At 41.6% G+C, this 27,615-nt stretch overlaps 1 protein-coding gene across 2 annotated transcripts in view; it reads left to right on the top strand.

Moving 5' to 3' along the window:
- Nucleotides 1–27,615, top strand: part of hspa12a (heat shock protein 12A) — a 55,773-nt gene that overhangs the window by 16,335 nt on the left and 11,823 nt on the right. Inside the window, exons 2-7 of one of the 2 annotated variants that reach the window (XM_031873055.1) lie at nt 7,340–7,416; nt 9,118–9,242; nt 18,276–18,462; nt 19,607–19,711; nt 20,051–20,167; nt 22,462–22,633. In XM_031873055.1, the coding sequence (XP_031728915.1) occupies nt 7,340–7,416; nt 9,118–9,242; nt 18,276–18,462; nt 19,607–19,711; nt 20,051–20,167; nt 22,462–22,633 (783 nt within the window). Of the gene's footprint in view, nt 1–7,339; nt 7,417–9,114; nt 9,243–18,275; nt 18,463–19,606; nt 19,712–20,050; nt 20,168–22,461; nt 22,634–27,615 lie in introns of both variants that reach the window. The other variant, XM_031873054.1, reaches the window with a different exon arrangement.

The raw sequence follows: 27,615 nt of genomic DNA, 5'->3' as shown, positions 1-27,615 counted from the left end.
GCGAGCCATCAGAGATTTGGAAATATTTATGATACAATACCACTATAAAAACGCACTATAGTCTGTGCTAACAGATGTCCTACCCTTTCTGCAGTGACTCCATGACTTTAGTGTGGTTTGGTTGTTGAGATGGATGTCGTATCTCAGTTCCAAAGTCTGCAACACAGGTTCTCAATGACTGAGTAGGGGCGCATCCTTGGCAAAAAAAGTTGCAATCCACTCTGTGATTTGCTTCACCCTTTCGGAGTTTGGCGGAAGAAGAAGAAGCGAAATGCTTCCGTGCGTTACTTATAACGTAAACAAGACGCACGTGTGTTACGTCTGTCAGGGGCAGCGGTAAGGAACAAACAGCTCGGTGTCACAGAAATGTTTCAGGCAATCATAACGTTGAGAAATGCGTTTTCTGCATCGAGTCACAAACCCCCCCCCCCCCAGTTGACAGTGTCTCATAACAGGTATCTGGCCAGAGAAATCTGAATTATTAAAGCTACCTCTGCCAGCCCTAAGAGGCTGCTAACCTAATCTAAAACAAATTCATTCATTGGAGTTTGAATATCTACGTGTATTTCAGAGGCTTTATCCACCATGACAACGATAAAGTCTAGGGTCAAAATGATTAGATATAAGGTATTGAGAATCTAAAAGCTCTGAGCAGCTTCATTCTAACAATATGTTACATGTGGATGTCTGTGTGTGTGTGTGTGTGTGTGTGTGTGTGTAGTGGCTGCAGCTGTTGTCAGGCTGTTTCTCTGCACTGTGTGTCTGGGCTGATGGCCAAGTGGATGCAGTCAGCCGGGGAAAGAGGAGTATGGGGGTGTGAATGAATGGGACCTCACATGGGAAGAAGAAACAGCACATTCTCTCCACAAACTCATTTTGCGGTCGCCCCTCATGAATGTGACTCTTTGATAGTCCGTTTTGTTGTGTTCGTGCCTGTCAGTGTGCTGCAGTGAACAATAAACTGTGTTTCATCACAGTCTTAGACACCACTGTCCTCTGAAACAAGACCTCCAGAGATTCTCTGTAGCTTTATTAACATGTTTATGAACATTTGACATATTTAAACTAGATTCAGCTTGAATTGTTGCACTTGTAAGCTGTCAGGCTTTGGGCCAAAATTCAGAGTCAGTACAACAAGTCATCCACAAAAATGAGTTATACATTCAGGCAAAATAATCCTAATGTACGAGGGATTTTTATAGTTAACGGTTCAACTGTTAACTGATGATACGAATAATGGTGTCAGTTTAAAAAAATACTTTTTTGAATGTTGAAATTGCAGTCCAGAGTACAAGATGAATGTACTGTATATTACTCAATGCCAGTGGCGGGCCGTGCACTTTATACCTGGGCCTTCAGTGCTGTCCTACTACAGTTGAACCTCCTCACAGCTACGGTTATTATTTGTTTTGTGTAAAAATGAAGCTCAACACCTATAAATACACTAACTGCAGAGTGCAGATAACGTTACATGAATACGAGCTGCGTAATGAACGGACAATGCATTAAGAAACCTGCGGAGCTAAAACACGTATTCACCCGCACACTGAAGAGCACGGGCTATTCAAATATTATTCACTTCAGAGGGAACAATATTAAATAGACAAATCAACACAGTAGTAACGCTACGATCACACCTCCAGGAAATACACCACACCTTAATTCTTGTTACTGACGGATTTATTCGTCTGTCAACACCGAGAGGGAAAATGAGTTCACCTGAAAACACATGAATCTTCAAAGATGATCACTTAAACACTTTAACGTAAACTTAACTTTAACACTTTAACTTAAACTTAACTTTAACACTTTAACTTTGAGACTTGTTCCTATCACATATTGTCACATATTATCCTATCACATATTAAACCAAACAAAAATCCATCTTCATAAAACCAAGTTGTACAAATAATAATATATAAACAAGCATATTAAAGCTACTGCAGATGTAAGAACAAAAGCATTTAACTTACCAGAGCTGCTGTTCACTATTTAAAGACAAAGAGAATCCTCCTTTCTTTGTTAATAAAGAGTTTAATCTCACGGTTGGTCAGTACATCCGTGCGTTTTAGTTCCAGTAAGAAGTCCTTCTCCATTCATGGACTCAAGTGAAGACAGTCGAGCCTCCCCAGTTGTATTGGTTGAATATGTTTTAATGCGTTTGAGGCTGAAAATGTCCGCTCGGCAGAGGCAGCAGATTTTGGCATTGTCACCGCCCAACATGTCAGGCTAGCCCACTGACCAATCACGTACTTGTAGGCCAGCTAGCAGGCTCTGACACGTCAAAGAATACGCCCAACATGTCAAACTAAAGATCTGATTGGTTGAACACTATGACAATCAACAATATCGTCCCCATTACTGCACATGGATTCACTTGTGAGTCTGCAGGCCTCGGGTCTCTCTTCTTACCTAGAGACACAGAGGTGAGATCTGATTGGATAAAAGCTCTACTTAAAACAAGCTGCACTGGAAGCAGAGCAACTGAGGAAGACAGTAGCTGTGCAATGAGAAAATAAGATAATGGGGAAAATATTTTTATAAATTATAATACATGTAGTGTGTTTAAGAAAAATTATTAGATTATAAAATAGCTATAACTTTGTGATTATGTCTCGGCCAGCAGAGAAGGCCTTGCAGGCCCTGACGGCCCGCCACTGCTCAATGCTCTAAATTCAGCTGAAGAAGAACCTTATTTGAAGTCTTATTTTAAGATCAGTTACTTAGTAGGGGTCTCATTTCTAAAACAGTGTGTAGGGTAGGATCCACAAAAATATTCAGATTTATAAAACCTTGCATACGCCTGCTAGTGAGCTATTTCCTTTAGTCCCAAATCAACCTGTAAATGTGCGCAGCTGGTTCAGCCTCACTTCCCGCCTAAAATTAGTGAATAATCGTAAAAAATAATTATAATCTAAATATTGATCAGAATAATCATGAATATAATTTTGGCCATACTCGTTCACGTCTTCTAACAATTCAACAGGTTGCATTATTTCAGGGATGGTCATTTGACCCTTAAACATACCGTGGATTGACAGTAAAGAACTGTCCATGATTTGAATCAAGGGAAGCTCATTTTGCCTTTCGGATTACTGCACTTTTTTCCTTGAGCTGCATAATTGTACACACAAAATGACAGTATAACAGCATGGCAGGTTTTGAAATTGTAGGTGTTGTCTCCAAATGATCAAACTACAAAACTAAGAACACAGAAGTACGCTGTGAAGTACACCGCGTTTTAACCTCCTCCCCTGCTGACCAGTGATGGGCTGACAGATAACTCTTATAACTTATATAACTATGACCAGGACGCATATTTTAACTATTGTGACTTTGTGGAAACCCAATGTTTTCACATCACCGACGATGAATAAAGGCATTGAAGCTTGAGTCTTCCCGCTAAAACTGACTCACAGTAGCTGTTGTACCACTTCATGGGCGAAGGAGGGAATCCTATAGTTCCCACAATCACAGGTAAGCTGTACTGAACATTAAACAGTAGTAATATTGAGACATTACAAAAATGAAAAATGTTTCTAGAGTTAAGAAAAGTAGCAACCTCAACATGACAAAGTGAAATACTGAACCTTTCTACCGGCCACCTAGCGGGAGGCTTTATTGTGAAACAGTTATAGGACATTGAAAAAAATATTCTGTCCAGATTTATTAGCAGTGCTAATTTCAAATATATATTGGTCTACACAGCAAGATGTGGACATATTTCTGACGACACCCGCTGACATTTTGTAAATATATCTTAAAACGTACAGACACTAGTCGGATTAGATGTTGAGAGGTGTAGAGTTGGCTTTCTGTCATCAAGTGTAGAATGCTTTTGACCAGACGGCTGTCGGGGGGGTAATGGTTACTGAAGAGTTGCTGCTGACATACCTTCTCCCTTGAGAGCAGGCTAAAAGCATGTATTGGATTAGCTGCTCTTTTCATCAGGCAGACCCTCGGTGACAGTGACCTTAGTCCACAACAACATCATCAGAAAATTGAAGACTGCCCTTCTTTATTGATGTGAGCCTTTTAAACTCCAAGGAAACTGTTTTCAGTTGTACTTCCGACTGATTGATTCTTTTAGTCAAGTGCCTGATCATTTTACTGACATTCTCTCGCGGCTCGGGCCTCTGAGTAGCAGTCGTTTGGGGAATAGATGGAATGGAAGGCCAACAGGAAGCCACCACTCCTACTGAGACGAGAGAAATACGAGTCTTCACATCCTTTATCAGCTGCACAGTCAGTGCTGCAATGACTACGTGAGTTCAGCAGGCATTCAAAGGAATACAACATGTCCTGTTTCATCTGAGTGATGCCTCTCCACTGTTCTTCAGCCCATCAGGACCCTGGATGCCCTCATTGATTATCTGTTTAGGATTAGCCCAGCTATTATATTTAAGACATATTTGGCTTCACTAAACAGTAGAGAGGTGGAGAAGAAGCACTGGGAGATAGAATAGTGTTCAATAAAGATCACAGCCTGGAATTGAACCAGGGACCAGTTGTGGTTATTTGGCATCTTGGAACATTACATCTGTCTTGTAATACATTTTTTAAGTTTTTGAGTGACACACACAAGCGGTGGTAGTGCTCTCGGTACTGTACTTGTGTTTGTTTGTGTTATTTTACTCGTTAATATACAGAGCTAGCTTATAGATTGTGTATTTATAAGGGAATGGAGAGAAAAGATGAACAGAGACATGCCCCACACTCACTTTTCATGTCAACACATACGAGGCAGATTAATGATATTTTCCGTGTTTTCCTCAGACAGACAATGTCATGGACATTTGTTTTTTGTTCTGAAGGCTGAACGCTCTGCTGCTACACTGGAGACTGGACTCACCAGACTCTGTGAACGTGGGACTTCCTGATCCTGCAAGCACTCGCTTCAGCACGAGGAAATCACACAGCATGAGCTCCTTCTGCACCGGCACTGCTCTCTGACACGTGGCGCTCACAGAGGCTCCACCTCCTCCAGTCTGTCAAAATGATGGACAGCTTTTAGATTTTTCCGTAGTTGCTTAGTCAGCAAATCAATGGGTGACGTTACGATGACTAGGTGCACTTCTTACTTACAATTCTAATTTTCTTTGAACAAGTGACTACACACTATTGATTGGTATGTCTTCATCGCTAGTTTTCCACTTTTTTTATTGGATTAAAAGTATAATTGAAACAGCCAAGGTTGCAAATACAGTTACCATTCACAATACAAAGCTGCCTGTTTAGAAGCTCCTTATTGCATGGAGGGAGACTAACTGAGCTAGCACAATAAAAAGAAGGCCTCAGTCAAACCTTAGTGAAGCAGCACTTGAGATATTACTACATATTACATATTACTACAAGAGCAATCGCTTTACTTCTCTAATCATGATTTGATTTTTATGGCAATTGTTGGGAATAAAACCTCAAGGTTGTAAAGGTGGCTTTGAGAGTGGGCTGCTGGGGGCGCCGAGAGACGGGCTGCATGGAGTCTAGCCACAGGTGGTCTGTAATTCTGCACCGTAATTGCCTGGCAAAGTGTATTACGGGTCTTCAGACCACTCATCCACTCCGTAGGGGTGGACTAGAAAAAAGGGTGAACGAGGCGGAAAAATAGGATGGATGACATGATGTCCCGTCGTGAGACAATTCTGCCAGACACTTACAATACATCGAGGGAGTATTATTATTGTGTGCCTTCAAAGAACACTTTCTGTGAAGGCTATTTAGCCAGACTAATGAAAATGATGATAGCAAATGGGGAGACAATCTCCAATTCCATTGAAATGTCATTGTGTTTTAAAGACATTCTGTGCTGTTTGAAGGGAGTTGATGTTGTCAGTCTGCAGCTCTGCACCAGAAAAGGAGCCATCTTTTCACTCGCCGGGCATTTACAGTCTCTGGGCAGAGCTCAGGCTCAGCAGCGGGGCAGAGCTTCCTCAGTTACCAGTAACTCAGTTACCATGACTATTTGATCGTGAAGTCACTCCTGCCAGCTGCAGGGAACAAAACAAGAACAAAGCCAACGGACCAATCAGCCGATAGCAACGTGTTCATTTGCATCTCTAGTAAGGGAGGTTTTAGTATTGTGCTCAAAGTCTTGAGCTGATTTCAATCACTGTTTAGGGCAAAATGTCACTGGTAGGCAGTGCTGCAAGGCAGTATAACACGCACGCACACACACACACACACACACACACACACACACACACACACGCACACCCACACACACACACACTCTCTTGTCCCTGATAACTGAGCAAACTCCATCCACTAATACACTAATAAATGGACATTTTCTCGAAGGTCGAGACTGAACTTAAGCACTCACATCCCACAAGCTTTTTTACACAGCGTACTTAAATACAGATGTATGGTGTTCACATCTGCCAGCTGGCAGGTCCTCATGTCTTAAAGTTGTGTGATACACACAACACTGTAAAAGATGAGTTACAGTTTTGCATTCATTTAAACCAGCTGCACGTGAGTCCATGAGGCCCTGACGGGTGAAATATGAACAAAACCAAATAAAAATACAACTCAGTGACCTCTCAGTTATAGTTAACAATGAAAACACCAAATATGTCTGATATATACGAGGTCTCTGACTTTAGAACAATCATTTCCTCTGACAGTTCCCATCATCACACCATTGTGGGACACCTTTTCACCGTTTGGCAGGTGGTTCAGTCTTCAGTAAAGACCTCGAGAGACACTTTCAGCTCATTTCACTTGTCAAGAAGTGTTTTTGTTCCGCGAGGCATAGTGCTTTAGGGTCGTCCATTCTCATGAACAGCATATCTTAGGAGAGCCTGGGGTCAATCGCTTCAGATTTGGTGAACGGATAAGCATCTAGAGTTCAAAGGTCACGGTGACCTGACAACACACATCTTTGGCCATAACTCAAAAATTCCTATGCTAATTATGACAACATTACACAAATGTCTAAAAGGATAAAATGATGAAGTGATGACATTTTGGACAGACTTGGATGTCAACTGTAACTTCACTGGTTGTATGGAGTCATACAATTACCTACTTCTAGTTTCCTTAGCGGCAGCAGAATCTGTCCCACGAGCTGTCAGAGAGCCGCTGACCTCGACACATTCAGGTCCCAAACACTGTAGGAGCTGCTGCTACGCTGGTGCTCTCCATTCACAAAGTACTTTGACTTTGGGAGCACGTTATTGACTAGTCATCAATATAATATGACCCACACTTTTTCAAACATCATTTACAGAAAATGTATTGTCTCATATTCAGGCCAGTATGTAGTTTAGCACAAGTATGTAAATGAAAGGTTCAGTGTGTGACTCTGACATGAATATCTGTGTGTCTTCCTCTACAGATGCGATGGCTAATCCTTCTCCAGCAAAGAGCATGGGTGACCCTGGAATCACCCCACTGTCTCCTTCACATATTCAGGTGGCCCAACTCTCTTCTTCACCTCTTGATACTTTGTACCTGTGATGCTTCCTTTGTATTTCATAAACTATATTACATAACAGTACACATACGTCAGCAATAAATGAACCTTAGATTTTTACAGTGAAAGAAATAGATTAGCATCTGATTCTTTTCATGTATTTTGAACAGAAAGTAATGCAGCCCTCCTGCTGAGGAGTGAAAGTAAAAGCAGTTTAGGATGCCAACCCACTTTTCAGGGGGATCCAGTAAGATTGAGTGAGCCACAGTGTCAAAGGCAGTGCTCAAATCCAGATATCAAATCCACAATTCAAATTGAGCAATCACCAGCATCAGCTGCAAGTGAAAGGTTGTTTAGGTTCCTTTGATGAGAGCAGATTCAGTGCTATCACGTGCACAAAAACCTGGAATTTGTAAAACATATTCATAAAAGAAATCAACTCCAAGTACGCAGTCTTCTCTAAAACTTTTGGTGAAAATGGTCATTTAGAAATGAGTCATCCAGTTTTAAAAACATACGGGTCGAGGTTTGTTTATGTGCTTAATGCAGGACGAAGCACAGCCAGCAGACAGAGAGCTATATGCAATCGATAACAAAGTGGGACCATCACTGTTAAGGAATCTGGCAGGCGAAAAATCTTTGATGATGTCATTATGTCCCTATGCAGGGCACGGTACAAGGGGCTGAAGGGTATTGAGTAAGGCACAGGGCTAGCTGTGGAGAAGAAGGGCCACCGGTGGCATGATGACTCTGGTATTTTAATTCACCTGTTTTTGTAGGTAAAGGATGAAAATTGCTCACAGATCATAGGAGTGGCTTCAGTTTGTTGGCTAGGAGGAGGGTTGATTACAGATTTGACGGTTTGATAAAGTGATATGAGAGAACTCGCAGGACTTGGCTTGTTTGACAGCTTTGTGATAGGTAGGTGTTCGTCCATCAGGCTTCTTCTACTTCAAGTCTGCATCTTGTTTTTATTTCTCTAGTCTTGTTATTTAGTTTAGAGATAATGTGACTTGACTGGTGCTACGGAGTATGGTTGAAGTTTGTTAGCAATTCGTCTGTAGACATATTTGGTTTATGCTTATTATTATGTGTAGCTGCAGTGTTAAAGGCCTTGTGAAATCTATCAATGGAGTTTACATATAGACGAATAAGTAATCACTGTGGAAGTTGGAGGTGGAAAGAGGAACTGAATTGAGATTGACAATAAAACCAGATGACAGAACAATAAGCAGGGCGTGTCCCTTATTGTGGGCAGGGTAAGAATAAAAGAATGACCAGTGTCATGTAAATGCTTTATAAAGGAGGTAAAAGAGGGGCAGCATATATGTATGTTAAAGTCACCTAAAATCAAGACTCTGTCGAAACGAGACATTAAGAAAGCAAAAAGATCAGAGAACTCCTGAATAATACCAGAGTTAGATTTTGTAGAAGTAAAGCGGCCTTACCATTTACCATAAACCAAGTTTCCAAGTGAGTACAGGGAATATTTCATCTAATGTGACCTCCGTACTTTGACCCCATACCTTGATCCCCGCACCTTATCTCACGTACCTCGACCCTATGACCCCGTACTGTAAAGTGTTGCTGTGGATGGCTGTGAATGTGAATGCATTTATTACAGCCTAAAGTGCTTGTTTGTATGTGTGTTGGTCTCATGTCCTAACCCCATAACTCTGTATATGCTCTCTGTACAGCAGAACGACACAGACCAGGTGCCGTCCGGGCCGTCCTTCGTAGTGGTGGTTGCCATTGATTTTGGCACCACGTCGAGCGGTTATGCTTATGCCTTTGCTAAGGAGCCAGAGTGCATTCACACTATGAGGTAGGCCAGCACTGCAATGCAGTCACTCACAGCTGAAAAGTATGGGGCGGAGCTATATTAGCATGAACTTTGCTGATCGTGGTCTATCTTCTTCAAACACTGTAAAATATGTAATTTGCAACAGAAATTACTTTTTTACATTGCTATGTTTTGAATGAATTGGTCTATTCAAAAGACCAACGGCTTTGTTTTTGATAGGCCCATCAATGTAATATCTCAATCAGCTTCTTACTGTGAGAGATGCTCCAACATCAACACATTTTCTGCCAAAGTCAGAACAGTCTTTTTTTCACATGAGAGCTATCTGTATTCTTTTTTTTCTCTGTCATTTTCTAACGGGTTTGAGAAATTTCTCAGGATTTAGCAACATTTGAATCAAAAACTGATGGCAGACAGTTGGTGAGTTTGGTCTCTGTCTGATCAAACCACAACCACACATTCCTGATGAAGCAGATGTGGAGGCTGAAATCTTCCCCACAGAGAGAAGGCCGGAGAGCACGCTCCACTGTTGTTCTACAGTAGAGTCGCTACTTAATAAATCTACCATAAACTGGTTTACAATTAAAAAGTATTTAATCCTACTGAAGCTAATACAATTACAGAATGAAGTACACTACTAACAGAATATATAATATATGATCCGTGCGGAAAAGCTATTCACTCGCGACTCAGCCTGGAAACACAGATGTTTCCAGGCTCAGAGCCGAGAAGAAAGAGAGTGAATTCCTTTCCAGCACTTCCTCTTACAGTTTGAAATCCCCCCCCTTTTGTCCATCTTAATTCCTATTGGCTAATTTTGGTTGCCTCCTCCTGGCGTCAGGCTTCCGAAAACCCTCGCGCGGGTACAACCTGCAAATGTCTGTCTAGAAGTCTGACATTCCCTTGGCTATTCTTCACAGTTTAATACATACAATGACTGTCTTTTATGGCTTAACACTTCTATGATAAACATTCTATATAAAGATAAGGATTTGCAACTTTTGGCAAAAACCTTCACAAGCAAATATAAAGGTGCTACAAATTCTACTAAGATACACTTCTAACTACAAATCACTTCTAACTACAAATTCTAAAACACTTTTACAATTATGAATCTTCTAATTATGTATTCCAAAACACTTCTAATTATGGTTTCTTAATTATGAATCATTAAACACTTCTATTATAATTTCTTAAAACACACTTCTAAACCCAAATTTCCTACACAGACTGTAAATATATACTGCAAGATGTTTTTTTAACATAACTTGTAGCTTATTTAGTCATTAATATAAAGTATTTAATAAGACTTGAGGGAGAAGCTTTAAGTGGGATTCAATAAAAAAAACTAAAAAAAACACAAATGCATGTTTTTTACAAAAACAGTTTTTATACTACTGCCATGGCCCATAATTACCGCAAAATTTGAGCAATAAATTACCTGAAACTCTGTCCCATTGCTCTATACAGAGCGCCCTAGTGACACAGCCTGGTACTACAGGAGGAGGCTTCAAAGCTGTAGTCCACAAACCAATCAGGGAATACGTCCACTTATTATATACAGTCGATGTACTACACCCAAACCTCAGTATATTTTCTGTGTACACTGCACATTCTCTGTCTTCTACATTGCAAATTCATTTTTAATCGAGTTATCAAATTATTTATTACAATTAACTGATAATCAACATACTTTTGACATGTTTACATCATCTGATGTCTGACTGCAGGACTTAAAGCTCAGTTGTGTGACTTTCTTCTATTTCCATTGCATGACATTTTTGCCCACAAATGGAGCAATTAATTATTAAATTATTAATAGCTTTATGTTTGGTAGAATGGCGTAGCCGTAGCGGGCGGCTGCTTTACGTGATTCCCCATCAAAAGAGCTGATGTAACTCAGCTGGACTTGGTCCCAAACTTCTCATGCTTGATAACACTCATGGCCTGAGGATACCTACAAGCTAATTTTCACTAATACTCACAGCGCCACCTGCTGGCCAAAGGAAATCTGCATTTTTGTGACAAACAGCATCTGATTTACATGACTTTTACACAATGTGATTTACGCTTCATATAGAGCAACATAATGTGTTCTGTAGCGCCACACAGTGGATACAGGAAGTGGTGAAGTATTTGCAAAGCATAATTTCCAGCGCAACGCGGGAAAAAAACATCGGACTCGTGGCCGCGTTGTCCGACGGTCGCAGGCGTTCTCAGCCGCATAAGTCGGAGTCCCGCCAGCACCCTCAACGTGCGGGAGGAAGCGAGGGCCCGTTCATCGCTGCCCACAGCTTTAATTATTGATTATATTTTTGCCAATCATGAATTCTTGTACAGTTTCTTATGACTAGACAAAAGTTAACATTGACAACTTTGGCTTTTTCTAATTTAAATTATTAAGAGGTGTTGAGACACGTTTTTCATGCCTTAAAATACGGCTTTGAAAAAAGGTATCAGGTATCGTATGACCAAAAGATAGCCCAGTCATGTATTCCTTCCTATTATTTTGCTGGCTGCAGTCGTGGTACTATTTAAAAATAATGTTGTTTATTTTTTAAACTTTTGCCAACAATGTGTCTTCATCAAACTTGTATTTACTCTGCTACTTGAGTTACAACATCTAAGTCACACATTTGATAGAACCATATGAAATGATTTTAGATTTAGATTTAGTCTTGAAGAAGAGGGTGCAGTGGATCTAAAGTGATAAAAACATCTCCCAGTCTTAAATCACAGGCTTTGGGGTGCATTTTTAGTATGTTACATTGTAATGAAATGAAAGCAGTGAGCTTAGGTCCTCCATCTCTATGTGTCTACAGAGTTGTATGACGTGAAAGAAGCCAAACACCACTACTAACAGTATTTATGTGGGAGTCATTGATGTGTGAATCACAAAATACTTTTTTGAATCCTTCTGTGTGCATTCATTAATATTGAGACTGATCTGACCCCATATGAGAGTCCCATGACCTCTCAGGTCAGCTCTGCTGCCCTCAGTGCCGGGCACCGCAGGGGTGATCAGCTTCCATCCCACCACCGGCTGACAGCTGTTTAGTTGACAGCCTCATGTGCGATTCTTCACATTCTTGCCGTTGCTCTCGAGAAATGCATTGCTGGTATTCGTAGTGTTGCAATCAATGTGTCCCAGCCAGCAAATACAGGCATCAAGGGAAGAACCCAAATGCAAAAAATAGAGGCAGAGTGATAGAGTTCAGGGATTTCCTTTAAAAACTGTAGGTGCATAAGTTTACAGAGTGATGATGCAAGCAAAACTTAGAAAGAGCCAGACGAGTCAGCGTTTTGTAGTCTCATTTAGCCACTTGTTTCACACTTGTTTCTCATTTCACACTTAAAAAGATTCAACATTCTTTGGTGGGATGTTCACTGACCTATTTAATGTTTTAGAACAAAACGTCAAAATCATATTTCAGGCATCTTGTCACAATCAGGCTTTGCCTTATGTGTTGTGTGTGTGTGCGTGTGTGTGTGTGTGTATTTCTGTAGCTCCTCACTCTTCTACTCAGCCACTCCCTCAGCACCAGTCTAACTCCCTTCACCTGTCCCTTATCAGTAATCACGCACTCCCTCATCAGCACAACTCTCCTCACCTGTTCTAGTCACTATTTAAACCCCTGTCTTTCACTCACTCACTGCCAGATCATTGTTTGTTCTACCCGCCCGTTTGTCTCGTCCTGTTCCCGGTTTCACCGTCTGCCTGCCCCTGCCTCGTTTTCCCTCTGGATTTCCCCCCTCGGCTCTTGTGCTTGGACTCCCTGTTGTGTGGTAGTTATTTCCTTTTGGTGTGGAATAAAACGCCTTTTTCACACATCCTGTCTGCGCTTGAGTCCTTATCATGCCTCGTGACACATCTAACTAAAACACGTTAACATAGAGTCGAGGGAACCATACCTGCACACTTCACACTGACTCACTTCTGGGTTTTAGGACTCATTGCTGCAGCAATTTAATAGCAACTTTGACAAATTGGTAAGGAGTGTGTGAAAAAGGGCCAGTTATTAACTGGAGGGCTAATGAGGAACATGTGTGTGGATGGGTGAAGCAGTGCTGGGGAAAGGAGAGAGCCTGAGGGCTTCTGGTGGATTGATGGAAAATGGGACTTTGGGAAGACTTGTTAAAGCTTCTGCTAGAGAAACCAGATTTTTATTATTTATATAAAACCAGCTTTATATTTTTTTCAAAAGTGCATGTGCAACACTTGTAGACAGTGAAAGATTCATATTAATTTATTTCAAAGTCCAAATAAAATGAAACAATCCATACATTGGTTTTCACAACTGATCAGTTTACTATTTGTGAACTTCACACACATTACCGGTGTTAGAGCTGTGAACATGCAGGCTTTCAGACCGCCTCTCCCCCTAAAACCCCCAGGAGGCAGCGTCTCAAATTACAATTTGTTGAAATTTTGTGAAAACAATTGTATTATAGTCTCTGGAAAAGCTTTAAGGAGACAGAGATCCAGGTCTCAGATCAGGTCATTACCTGTAGTCAGCAGATGCAATGAATCAGCTACTTTTACTCAGCGCTACTAGCTTTAAAGTGAAAACTGCTCCAGAGCCCCCTGCTTATTTAGTTTGGGTGAGTCCCTCCTCTGCTGGAACCCCTCCCCAAACAAAGCCTGGACAGTGTGTGGAGCAGGGTTTGAGTTTCTAGCACAGCATTCTTGAAGAGCTGTATCAGAGGGGTGGAGAGTGGACTGCTGTGCTAGTACAAACATTAGCATCCATCAGCTGTCCTCATTTTGTTGTGAGGGCAACAAATGGAGCAGGAAGCTGATTGGTGGCGCAACAACCCCCTGAAAACAGAAAGCAATCCGGTGTGCTGACAGGTTTTTAGAGATGGAAGCTAGATCCTCATCACTTCAAATCTTCACAAAGAGGCAGCTTCCAAAATATTATTTGCAAGCAATAGATTATTTGAGTATTGTTCCTACCTGGGCTGGCCCTCTCACACCAGAATCCCTTCATTACGGTTTGTCCAGCTCAGCTCAGTGCATGCTTCCTGGTCTATTGTTGGTGTTCTGACTTAAAACCAAAAGCTACAAGTCCGTCTCACAGAACATCCAACTGTACACCGCCTGTTGTACAAACTCATTTAATAATCTTCAAAATTAAACACAAATTGCTCAAATGCAGGAAAGAAAATCGTGTATTTGTTGTGGACTATTTTCAGCAGCAGATGAATACGCGTGTGCTCTGTGACGTCTGCTGCTCTACCTACCACTTTGTTTCCGGTTTGGTTAATAATGTAGTTTATTGCATTCATGTGTCACTCTGAAAGAGATGTTCAAGCTACCAACCTGTCACTGTCCACTGTCTCTCACCCACACACTAGCGACACATATTACATAAGCATTACACTGTGACACTGTTAGCTCTGTCTGCACTGTTGCCGTTGTTTGCACTGTTAGAACCGTTATCTGCCTCCATGTTGAGAGCTATGTGGAGGCAATCCCTCAATCTTAGATATGCTCTGAATTTGGAGTTTAGTGCCTTTATCATAAATATACTGTATAATGCAGTGGTTCTCAAACTTTTTCTGTCACGCCCCACTTTGGAGGAAGAAAAATGTTCATGCCCCACCGCCCACAAAAAATAGCTTATTGTGGCTGCAATTCACCTGTTTTGCACTGAATATCTTTCTAAGATAACAATAAACTGCAACCTGTGAAAAACTAAACAAAATGCTCCAGATATGTGTCACACATATCTGGAGCATTTAATTTTAAATATGAGCTTTAAAATGTAGCATTCTAAAAGTAAAATAGCTGTGATTTAACAGCACGTGGGACTGTTGGGACTGTTAGTACACTGGCTGTGGTCATCACAGTGTGATGAGAGGGCATGTGAGCCCTTGTTGCTGTAGTTCATCTCCTTGGAGCAGAGGCTGCATTTAGCATACCCTGCCTTATCAATGTATTTAAAATACTGTGACAGCAGGAATCTGTACTCGCGTATGTTTAGACCTCCACCTTTATCCAGGCCCAGCTCCACATTTATCCAGGCCCAGCTCCTTCACATTTCAGCCCTGCGTCAAGCTGCGCTACACAACCAGCCTCCTCTCCCTGGAGCTCTTTGACCTCATCAGTATCTGGGCCTTTCATTCTACTTTGAGTTAAAACAAACAACCTGCAACCAGATGCGCCGGTGTTCCGGTTTAACGTTAACGAGTGACCGCGTGAACTGAACCGGAACACGGGGGGGCATCATGTTTCATCACGTTACGTTTTCCCCTCCTAAATCGTGATAATGACGAACGTTAACAGTCCACGAAGTTCCGCATGCAGTGGACGTTAACTTAACCCAGCAAGTCTGAAAGGTAACGGGACATAACGTAACTTAAACTGTAACGGAGGGAAAGACGGTGTAGACATCTTAACGCTGATTGGCCAAGACACGACACGTCACATCAGAGATGTTTTATTGTGAAGATCACGACATCACCTTTTCTCCTCGTCTCACTCCAATCTGAGAAACGCTGGCTGGCCAGTTGACGCTGAATCTACACGATTCACGTGGATGATATACACTGCTCAAAAAAATAAAGGGAACACTTAAGCAACACATCCTAGATCTGAATGAATGAAATGGTCTTATTAAATACTTTGTTCTTTACATAGTTGAATGTGCTGACAATAAAATCACACAAATTATCAATGAAAATGAAATTTATTAACCCATGGAGGTCTGGATTTGGAATCACACTCAAAATTGAAGTGGAAAAACACACTACAGGCTGATCCAACTTTGATGTAATGTCCTTAAAACAAGTCCAAATGAGGCTCAGTAGTGTGTGTGGCCTCCACGTGCCTATATGACCTCCCTACAACGCCTGGGCATACTCCTGATGAGGTGGCGGATGGTGTCCTGAGGGATCTCCTCCCAGACCTGGACTAAAGCATCCGCCAACTCCTGGACAGTCTGTGGTGCAACGTGGTGTTGGTGGATGGAGCGAGACATGATGTCCCAGATGTGCTCAATTGGATTCAGGTCTGGGGAACGGGCGGGCCAGTCCATAGCATCAATGCCTTCGTCTTGCAGGAACTGCTGACACACTCCAGCCACATGAGGTCTAGCATTGTCTTGCATTAGGAGGAACCCAGGGCCAACCGCACCGGCATATGGTCTCACAAGGGGTCTGAGGATCTCATCTCGGTACCTAATGGCAGTCAGGCTACCTCTGGCGAGCACATGGAGGGCTGTGCGGCCCTCCAAAGAAATGCCACCCCACACCATTACTGACCCACCGCCAAACCGGTCATGCTGGAGGATGTTGCAGGCAGCAGAACGTTCTCCACGGCGTCTCCAGCCTCTGTCACGACTGTCACATGTGCTCAGTGGAACCTGCTTTCATCTGTGAAGAGCACAGGGCGCCAGTGGCGAAGTTGCCAATCTTGGTGTTCTCTGGCAAATGCCAAACGTCCTACCCGGTGTTGGGCTGTAAGCACAACCCCCACCTGTGGACGTCGGGCCCTCATACCACCCTCATGGAGTCTGTTTCTGACCGTTTGAGCAGACACATGCACATTTGTGGCCTGCTGGAGGTCATTTTGCAGGGCTCTGGCAGTGCTCCTGCTGTTCCTCCTTGCACAAAGGTGGAGGTAGCGGTCCTGCTGCTGGGTTGTTGCCCTCCTACGGCCTCCTCCACATCTCCTGATGTACTGGCCTGTCTCCTGGTAGCGCCTCCATGCTCTGGACACTACGCTGACAGACACCGCAAACCTTCTTGCCACAGCTCGCATTGATGTGCCATCCTGGATGAGCTGCACTACCTGAGCCACTTGTGTGGGTTGTAGACTCCGTCTCATGCTACCACTAGAGTGAAAGCACCGCCAGCATTCAAAAGTGACCAAAACTTCAGCCAGAAAGCATAGGAACTGAGAAGTGGTCTGTGGTCACCACCTGCAGAACCACTCCTTTATTGGGGGTGTCTGTCTTGCTAATTGCCTATAATTTCCACCTGTTGTCTATTCCATTTGCACAACAGCATGTGAAATTGATTGTCAGTGTTGCTTCCTAAGTGGGCAGTTTGATTTCACAGAAGTGTGATTGACTTGGAGTTACATTGTGTTGTTTAAGTGTTCCCTTTATTTTTTTGAGCAGTGTATATAAAAAATTCTGCATTTCCCCCTGCGCCCCACCTGCAATACCGCCGCGCCCCACTAGAGGGGCGCCCCCCACAGTTTGAGAACCACTCCTATAATGTAAAAGACAGTTTGCAGTGATAATCACATTTACTGATCGGCCTAAAGAACAGTGGGACATGCAGAAACACACTGCACCAACAGGAAACTGAAGGCAGATTGCTCTCACCAAACAGCACAGTGAAGAACACAACGCTCAGGACAACACCAGCAAAATAATTGTTCAAAATGTAGCGATAGCCCGATTGCAGTTTTCTTGGCTTTCCGATCTTTTTAAGTCTGACCTGCAGTGTTTGTGTCGCTGTGATGTTACTGTCTGCGGCTCATGTGTGTAAATGTGACTGGAAAAATGATACCTATCTGCTGGTCATGGCCGATCAGCTGAAAACCATCTGGTTTCGACCGGTGCATTTCTAAATGTAAGCGATATCCCACCAACCTCATATTTCTTTTCAGCTAGAAGCTGTTCCATCCAGTTTTTCCCAGATCTCCCAAATGAGTTCCTCTTCACATCAGGTGCTCTTAGTGAGATGGCCTCCATAATCCCATCACACACCTCCCAAGGAACAGAGATAACACTAATAATATCTGACCTCCATTTCTCCAGAAATACTGTGGTAGCTCAGTTAGCTTACGAGAGAAGTTAACACGGCTTTTCTGACGGAATTTAACGGTTGACTTGAACCTCACACAAACATTACAAGAACTGAACTGAAAGATGCTGACTTTTCACTATGCATACAGCTTGAAATAGATGCATAACTGTGTGTGCCATTGATGGAAAGTCTGAAAAGTGGAGTGGTTAAATAGTGGCTCCATTAGACTATATTTGATAAATACAAAAGCAGAAATACAGATGCATGTATTGATAACTGACTTCCTTCCAGGCGATGGGAAGGCGGGGACCCTGGGGTGTCCAATCAGAAGACTCCAACCACGATCCTGCTGACTCCAGACAGGAAGTTCCACAGTTTTGGCTACGCGGCACGTGACTTCTACCATGACCTGGACCCCAGCGAGTCCAAACAATGGCTCTATCTGGAAAAATTCAAAATGAAGCTCCACACTACTGCAGTGAGGACACAAACACCCTGTACACACACTGTGAATATATGTATAGCAGTTCTCCAGGTTGTCTCTTCAGCAGTACGAGCACACTCCATCCTCATCACAGAGACTCACCCTGTCCACCGTTCTGTACTGTGATGCAGTTTGGTGAGCCTGAGCTGAGACTGCAGCACACTGCTGACTTTTTCTATTTCTTTACTAACAATAATTCTCTGCAGGTGATAATGATTGTTACCATCAGCAGTGTGCATATGTGTCTGCTGTGGAGTTTTAATAGATACATAGATACTCTATTAATTCCCCTGGGGGGGAATTCACAAGTCACAGCAGCAGTATACGAACAAAGCACACGGTGCAGAGAATCGTCATCAAGTACGAGCTTCAGAGTTAAAAAGTAGAGTAAACAGTTTTACACTCATCACAACCTGAATGAATATTAATATTTTATGTACAGATTTTTAACTTTAACTTTACAGATCTTTTCATTTTCGCCTTGGAAAAGCTTCCCGTGTATGCAAACGTCTAAAGTATTTGTGAGATCCTAAGAGTGACGGGCGGTTGAAGAGCGAGTTGAGGACTGTGGCTGTTGGTGGGGCGGTGGGGCCTCGTGTGTTTAACACGTTGAAAATGATGTTCAGTTCACTTTTTAATCAGACCACAATCAACATTTCATAGTGGTAATACTTGATGATGTTGTAAATGCTGCTCCATTCTGACAAGAACTGAGCAGTCAGAATATAAGAAAATGACAGCTACTAATCTAAAGCTACATGCTGCCGTGTTTATCACAAACCTAGAATAAAGACATGTTGGAAGGAATCAACTGTTAATGATATTTCATGTTAATAAGAAATAAATAGAACGTGAGACTTAAGCTTACTGATGGAGGTAAAGGAAAAGGTCACTGGGTCACCAGAACCATCAGGAATCATCCTCTGGTGACCATGAATATTTTATGGCAGTCTGGCTGCTGGCTGTTGAGATACAACCAAGGCCCTGCCACTAGGACAGAGAATATATACTGTTATATTAAATATATTATGTTTGATCAACACAGAAGATAGCTGAAAGACTGCAGAGCCCATATCCCCTCTTCATCTGATGATTCTATGTCCTTCATTCAACTTTGTCGTCTTCTACTGTCTATCAGAATCTGTCCATCGATACAGACCTCCACGCAGCCAATGGGAAGCGAGTAAAAGCTCTGGATATCTTTGCATATGCATTGGCCTTCTTTAAGGAGCAGGCACTAAAGGTAACATACGTCTGGCAGCACTTGTGTATGTTCTGGTGTATTACACATACAATGCGTCGTTCATTTCACATTCTGTAGAATCCCAGCATGAACCCTGAAGCCAATGTTCAGTTTGGTCCAATGACTTATTTTCAATATGCTAGATTCAGAAACTATCTAATGTGAATGGTGCAGGTGCTTTGGTGTGTTTTCGGCGTAAGGAATAAACATGACCCAGTACTTCTTGTTTATGAACTTTAAAACATTGTACAGCAATGGTCTGAGCCCACAGTGGGACACTAACCCTGCCATGAGTTAGCTCACCTGTTGGTCGGGTTTCTCTTACTTGTCGTCCTGCAGGAGCTGAGCGATCAGACAGGTGCCGAGTTTGACAACAATGATGTGAGATGGGTGATCACTGTTCCTGCTATCTGGAAAATGCCTGCAAAGCAGTTCATGAGGGAAGCTGCCTATAAGGTAGGCAGAAAGGCCTCATCCACATCTGTTTACTTCCAGACTCCGGTTTGCATCTCTAGTCTGAACACCACTGGTTTGCAAATGACTGATTCCAAATCTTGAATGAGATTGTAACCATAGAAAAACAATATTAAACCCTCCACCAATACTGCAGTTAACCTCAGGATCAACAAGGTAACAGATCTAACACATTTCACATAATGTGAAAGAGGTCGGCATGTGAAGGGTAAGTAGAATCTTAAAATGTGTCCTGAATCAAACTGGAGGCCAGTGCAGGAACATAAGAACAGAAAAGAGGAGATATCTCAATGCATTCTATCCAATGAATTCTGTTCTCTAGTTATGTTCCTTTGATTCAGCCTGGGCTATAATGTGCTGAGATAGTCTAATACGTTGTAGGCAGTAGGCATGGGTATCCCCTCAATCAGCAGTAGTCGTTGCAGACACATCCGGCGGTATTTAGTTTTCCTCTCTGAGACTGAATACATTAGATAACCTTTGTACGTCACTACTGCACATGAATGAATATGAAGATCACCTGTTCATGAGGATGTACTCATTTTCATTGCTGAAACCGGCCATTTCAAACGAGTCGTGGCCTGTGTCCTTCATGAAAAAGGCCTCCAAGAGTGTGACTGAGATTAGTGCTGCAAATAGAAGCGAGGTAAACAGGAGAACATCGTATACATGTATAACACCAGTGCTGTCATCATAGTAAAGCTGACTTTTGTTGCTTAAGTTGTAGAATTTTTGGAGTATTTTTATACTTGCACACAGAGATTGACCACATTTCTTTGCTAGTTGTAATGACAGACATGCGTTTCACATATCCAGCTACCTTAGAGTGTCTCCCTCGTTTCAGAGATGTGAGTGGATCATTTATTAACTCAGCCACAAATGATTGAGAGGAAGGCCTAGCGGACCACGTGAAATGTGCTTAAATGACGCTGCTAAATTGTCATAGTTGCCAGACTTTCACATTTGGGTAAGAGACTTAAAGGCAGTAACACAATGCCTGGTTAGGTTTTAACTGCTGGTGGTGGAACGACATAAAAAGCTGTGTAAAGCTATGGGGAGCTGCAGAGCTGGTGATACTTCTCTGTGGGAACCTTTAACATTAAACATTGTTATATTATGTCAAAATGCTGATTAGAGATTGATATCAATCCTCCCATCATACTCTCGGAAAGAGAGCAGATAAGTGTATTTTCCAAAATGTTGATCAACATCAAAAATCTTACTGTAGTAAGTTTAAAAAGCGTTTGGCACTTGTTTTGGGCTGATTCAGATTCCCGTCTTCCCCAATGACATCATCCCTTTGTCCTGATTACATCCCTGGTGTCGAGCTAAAAGAGGAGGAAGAGAGGAGGGGGGTGTATGAATGACGAGGGCAGAAACAGGGAAGAGGAGGAGAGCTTCTAACTGGGATGAAGGGATGAGCTGACAGAGGGAGGATGTGAGTAAATCACAGAGGTAGAGAGAAATGGAGCGTCTACAGTGACTCAGCATCAGGCGGTGTGGATTGTTTGATTGGCTGCTCATGGAGGACAGAGGGAGGGAGAAAGCCAGCGAACAGCAGCCCACTGCAACCATGTCTCCTCTGATCTCATCATCCGTTAGTAGTCCGGGAGCCATGATGCAACCCATTCTTTTGATCTGTGCTAACACCAAGCACCGTTTCTCCTCTGGCTCCTCTGTCGCTCTCAAACAGCAAAAGCAGTGCAGCTTCATTGGACGTTAAAATTGAGCCTACCAATGAACTAAGTAAGAGGGAATGCATCAAAACAAAGCAGCCAGCAGTTCTGAAACAAGCCAAGCATAATGTAACTCAATGCACCCTCCATCAACGTTAGCTGTTAGCTCCGTTATTTAGCCAAGCAGGACTGTGCTGCTAACAGCTGCTAACAACTGCTAACAGCTGGTAACTAGCTCTGTTTACAATGTAGCATTATCAGAGACATTTTCTATTGACGGGACGTCGTTGATCTTAAACCCTGTTCACTACAGTTCCTACGCTTATGTGTAGAAAAACACCTGCTGTCATGATTGATATGAATATTGTATATCAGTTCCTAAACAATTTTTTTTGAATTCCATCTGAATGAATTTAACAAGAAATATGCATAGATATGAGACTGATTCCAGATAAGATTACACGTGAAAACAGTCTACAGTAACTATTTCACAGAACTAGTGACACAGACATTTTAAGCACGTCACTATTATGAATCGTTTGTTGGAAAGAAGTTGAAAACAGCAGAAGTTCATGTTGTCTGTATTCTTCTCGTGTGTAGTCTGGTCTGGTGTCCCGTGAAAGCCCAGAGCAGCTGATCATCGCCTTAGAACCAGAGGCAGCATCGATCTACTGCCGCAAGCTCCGCCTCCACCAGATGGTGGACCTGGGCAGCCATACCACCCAGAACGGCTGCAGCCCCACCGACAACGTGGGCAGTGGAATGACCCAAGGTACGCTCCATCGCCACTGACACCACGTGGTGCTTTCATACAGCATTCATCCTCTCTGACTCCACCCCTCGTCATTACTCATGCACCCTGAGGAGATTTTGCTGACTGTGTGTGTATTTACAGTTCCTCTGTAGACTGTAGTACTGACATTGTAACATACAGTTGTTTTCTCCTGTTGAATGTCGTTTCTTCCAGGTCATGGTAAACATGCTTTCAGAAATGCATGGCTTTTTATTTCTTTGCAACCATCACTTGCTTTTGCTTCTTTTTCAAGATTTTTTTGATATTATTAAGAAGCTCATGATGGTTTTAAAGTCTTCCCAGCTCACGTTGATGTTTTGAGTTTAAGTCATCGCTTGTAAGCTGGGAGGAAATCAGTTGTCAGCTATCACAGCTACATATTATAGTAGTATACACTTGTTTTAATAAATATATATACATATAATGTGAAAGAATAATAAGATATGTGTAATAAACAGCATACAGTTGGCATTTGTTTGATACAAGATGAGTGTTTACAGTTAGAATGAACTGTTTGCAAATTTCAGAAACTGACCTACACTGAAACTTAATAATGCAATAATTACTATTATATTATTATTATTACGGAATATCAGTGAGGATTTACCAGATTCCCTTTAGTCCAACATCTTATCGTCACATTCATCACAATATATCATCATAAGAATTAGCCAGGTTCAATAGGTCCGTTTGGGTTATCCAGAGTAAACATTTCGAATATGAATCTTCTTTAATGTTTGCATTTCTATTCACTTCTATTATTTATTCTATCAGTTTTTTTCTATTCCATAGACAAGCAAATGTACACGGTATAACAATAGTCGATTTGAATCTCTCTTACCCTAAATCAGGGGTCACAAACTCGAGGCCCGCGGGCCGATTTATGTGGCCTGCGGATCTGCCAGCAAAAAAAAATAAATTAAATAAATAATCAAGTTAGACTTGATAATAAAAATATCCCCGTAGTCGAAATTATGAGACAGAAAGTCATAATTATGATAGAAAGTCAGAATGATGAGATACCTAAACACACAATCATAGAAGCAGCTCTTTGGCTGGTTACTGTACACTTGAAATGGAAATGTATTGTGAGTACATTGAAGACTACTTTAAATGTGGCTTTAAAACACATGAAATACTTCACGTGGGATTGTGCAAACACACCCTTGAAAGGATTTTAAGCTTTGAACAGTTATTATAATAACTTGTCTTTGATATTTTCTTTAATAGTTTGATGGAGTAATCTGGGTTTCTTAACCCTAAATTAAAAGGATTTAAGTTGTAACAGAAATGTGCTTAAATATCATTTTACATTTATATAACTGCATGTACAATATTTTTACACTTGAATAAACAATAATCAAATGCAGAGACAGTTATTTAACAATATGTTACGAGTAGTTACATTTACAACCGGCTCTTTGTGGGCGACCATGATGCTGATGTGGCCCAGAGTGAAAATGAGTTTGAGACCCCTGCCCTAAATACTTCAAAATCGTATTTTCAATTGATTTTGTCATTCATCTGATGAATAGAAACTACAGGTCAGGGAACAATGAAGAAAAAACAGCAAAGAGTTGAATTTAGATCTCTTTACCAAAGAGCAGCTTTATTCTCTGATGCTGTAATAGAACAAACACTTCACTGGGTTTCTCTTCTTCCAACTTCATAGGACCTTCGGTTTTGCAACTCACCGTAGAATTCAGAATGAATCAAATAAATAATGTCCCTTTGCGTCTAGAACACCATAATGGAAACATTCAAATTAGTGTCAGAAATATGCTCCCTTCATGACCAAATACTGGTCACTATGGAACTAAATCAGGAACTCAAATTGTCTTTTGCACATTTCTGATTTTATTTCCGCCTCAGCTGAAGAGCCGGGAAAATTAGGCAGAATACTAGAATGAAAAAATGACAGCGATGGTAGATGAGTCTGCATAACTTTTATGTTAATAAACATTACGAGAGATGTAATGTCACAAGAAGATAAGATAAGCAGAACAAATGGGATTGCTAGTAGATTACGAGGCATGTCACACTCTCATCCTAATATTGAGACAAGCTGTGGTTCTGTGAATTAAGCTTTACAGCAGCACCGAGGTTTGACTTTGACCCACCAGAGATAGTTCGTGGCACATTAGGAAGTACTTCCCCAGAGCAGGGACGTGTTGGCACCTGGAACTATGGCGAAAGGACTTAATTTAAACCCCAGAAGCCTAAAGTTCTTTCACGTTCCAGACATTACTCTACTGGAGAACCGACATGTGGGTTCTATTGTATGTTACATCTCCTTCTAGTCTCTTCAGACCCATGTTCACTCACAATGGACATCCTCAGGTCTCTCTGCTCTCTGACTTGTGATTCATTAGCTGTTGGTGTCTTCATTGGTCTGACTTTGTTACTGTTGTTTTCTTGGTTGTATTTCAAATGAAAACGTCATCATTTTGGAGAGCAGAGCTTCAGTAGAATCAACGTAACATTTCTGCTGTAATTGCAATTCCCTGTATCGAAGAGAAGTGAACTAAGTCTGTATTCTATATTCAGAAAGAACGCATCAATATCTCCTCCAACATGAGCTTAGAACCAGTTCTCCTCTCAGAACCCTGTGGTTCTTTACTGTAGCGGTATGTTAATGTGACACGGTTAAAATGCACGTATTCACTTTAAAGAACAGCTTCCATTATGCATTGCAATAGCCTGTTTAAATGCGGATAAAGGAGTCTCTTTGAGTCCCTCAGATAAAGGTGTGCTCTAAGCAGACCAACGGCATGCAGCAGATGATACAAGCTCATTACAATCAGAAGAGACTGGAGACTTGTGAGCTCTTAGATTTCCCCATCACGAGCAATGTCTGACAATGATCTCCTGGCTGATATGGCTTTCTACTGTGTAGCGATACATTTCTAGTGACATACTTTATTATTGGCATATTCTGGCCAGTATCACTGCAGGTCGTCAAATAGTCATGGAACGCAATCTACTGGTTGTGTGTCACTCAAGAAGAAGACTTACCTTTAAGTCAATTAGGATCATGCATCTGTGGTGGACACTCGCATCAAATACATCCATGTGACAATGCAACTGTCCGAGCTGTTGCTGTAGTATTAAATATCAACAAAGACCTCTTCTGGTGGGTTGGGAGGGTCACTGGATGGGCCCAACAAACACAGGCTGCTGTTGGACACCGCGTGTCCCAAAGTGTTGGTGCTTTTGTTGCTTAACCGTACTTTCTTTTGTTAACGTAATGTCGTTCTGAAAAAAAGGAACTCCTCCTGAGCAACAAAAAAAATACAAAACAAATTCCTTTCCTTGTACAAGAAACCAATAGATTGCATTTCGTGACTATTTTACAAACTGCCCTGAGACAGAGTTGGAATATTACCAAATTCCTCCTGTCCAAAATTGAAAAGGTTTTCTTTTTGTACTCTGTCCAGGGCTCTCTACAAACACTGGAACCCAGCCCTCTAATTGCTATTTTCAGGGCGCCGAGAGATTGGGTGGTCTCACAGGGAGGGAGAGAGATAGTATTGCGTTTGCCAAGAAGGAAGCTCTTCCAATGGAACTCCATTTAGTAGTTTGTTAATAAAGATCTCCATGTCATTTTTAGTTTCATGAACTATGATATGGATGATATATGTGTATTTATGGGTATGGATATGTCGTCTCTATGAAGGTATGTGTGTGTGTATGGACACTTCTGTGGATGTATTTCTTTATTTTTTATTACAGTTTTTCACAATTGCTTTTGCAAGATTTTGAAAACAGGGCTCATTTTGTAATATCACACAACTACACACACAAGTAGCAGAACACCTCAGATCTGTTGAAAATGAAATACTTTCTGAACTGCAATAATCTACTGGTCAGCATAAACACATGGTTCATACCCTCTGATTCAGATTGATCCGTTAAACGCTGCTCTGCTCAATCTAAAACATGTCTACCTTTCTCTGATGAAATATCCATTTCTGTCCACATTGTTAAATCATTCAATATAATGCATTTCCAAAGGTTCGTTTTGATGAAAATCAGAACAAAGTATATTGTAAATAGAATGTAGTACATGAACACAATGAAAACAATTATAGAGCCCAAAAAAACAATATTACAGTTAAATTAAAATGCTAATACAGGTCTTTGTAAACAGGCCTCTAGGTTGGTTTCCTCTGCTGTAAACAGGTCAGCTGGGGTCTTCTTCGTCGTGCTTATTCCTGGTTGATGAGTTGACAATGGAGCAGTCAGCTGTTTGGCCAGGTGACACTTGTATCGGCCAGCTGGTCCATGGGTGTGGCATTTTGAATGACAGCATTTTCAAATGTGAAAAAATAAGTGACTTTATTATTATTATTATTAATTGTGTGTGTGTGTGTGTGTGTTTGTGTGTGTGGAGGGGGGGAGCAGGCATTATGTGACCGTTGGCTGTACTGTACGTACATGTTTTACAATACAAATGTTATTTAAAACAATGTAAGGAAAATGAATAAATCAACCCCAATCATAACGAGAATATTACCAAATTCAGATTCAACAGAACATTTTGTAATAGAGCACCGTCTTTGAGAGGGAGGTTATGGTGTTGTTGTAGTGTGAACTATAGACCTCTCTCACGCCCTCTGCAGAGCTAATGAGAGTTGGACAGTTGTCCTCTATTCTCTCTGTATTGTTTCCTGTGTGTAAGAGAAAATGTCCCTCTTTACTTCTGCCAGGTCTTCCTGCTCCTCCCACCCAGCCTCAGCTCACATGGCTTTCCTGAGCAGCCTGTGCTCCTCTACTGGGGATGTTGGATATGTGAAAATAAGTTTTGTTGGTTTTAGAAAATGTTCTTTGAATCAAAACGACCTTTGCAGAAACAAGTTGACCTGTTAAACTAAAAACTGATCTACTGCCGAATGCCTTCTTACATTAGATCACCTGCAGAGTAGAACGTTTTATTTAGCTTTTATCTCTTTTTCATGGGC

Source organism: Anarrhichthys ocellatus, unplaced genomic scaffold, assembly GCF_004355925.1.
Source record: "Anarrhichthys ocellatus isolate YVR2014 unplaced genomic scaffold, GSC_Weel_1.0 scaffold68, whole genome shotgun sequence".
In the NCBI taxonomy this organism is placed as follows: domain Eukaryota; kingdom Metazoa; phylum Chordata; class Actinopteri; order Perciformes; family Anarhichadidae; genus Anarrhichthys; species Anarrhichthys ocellatus.
Note: the sequence above shows the minus strand (reverse complement) of the source record. Positions and strands in the feature narration are given on the sequence as shown.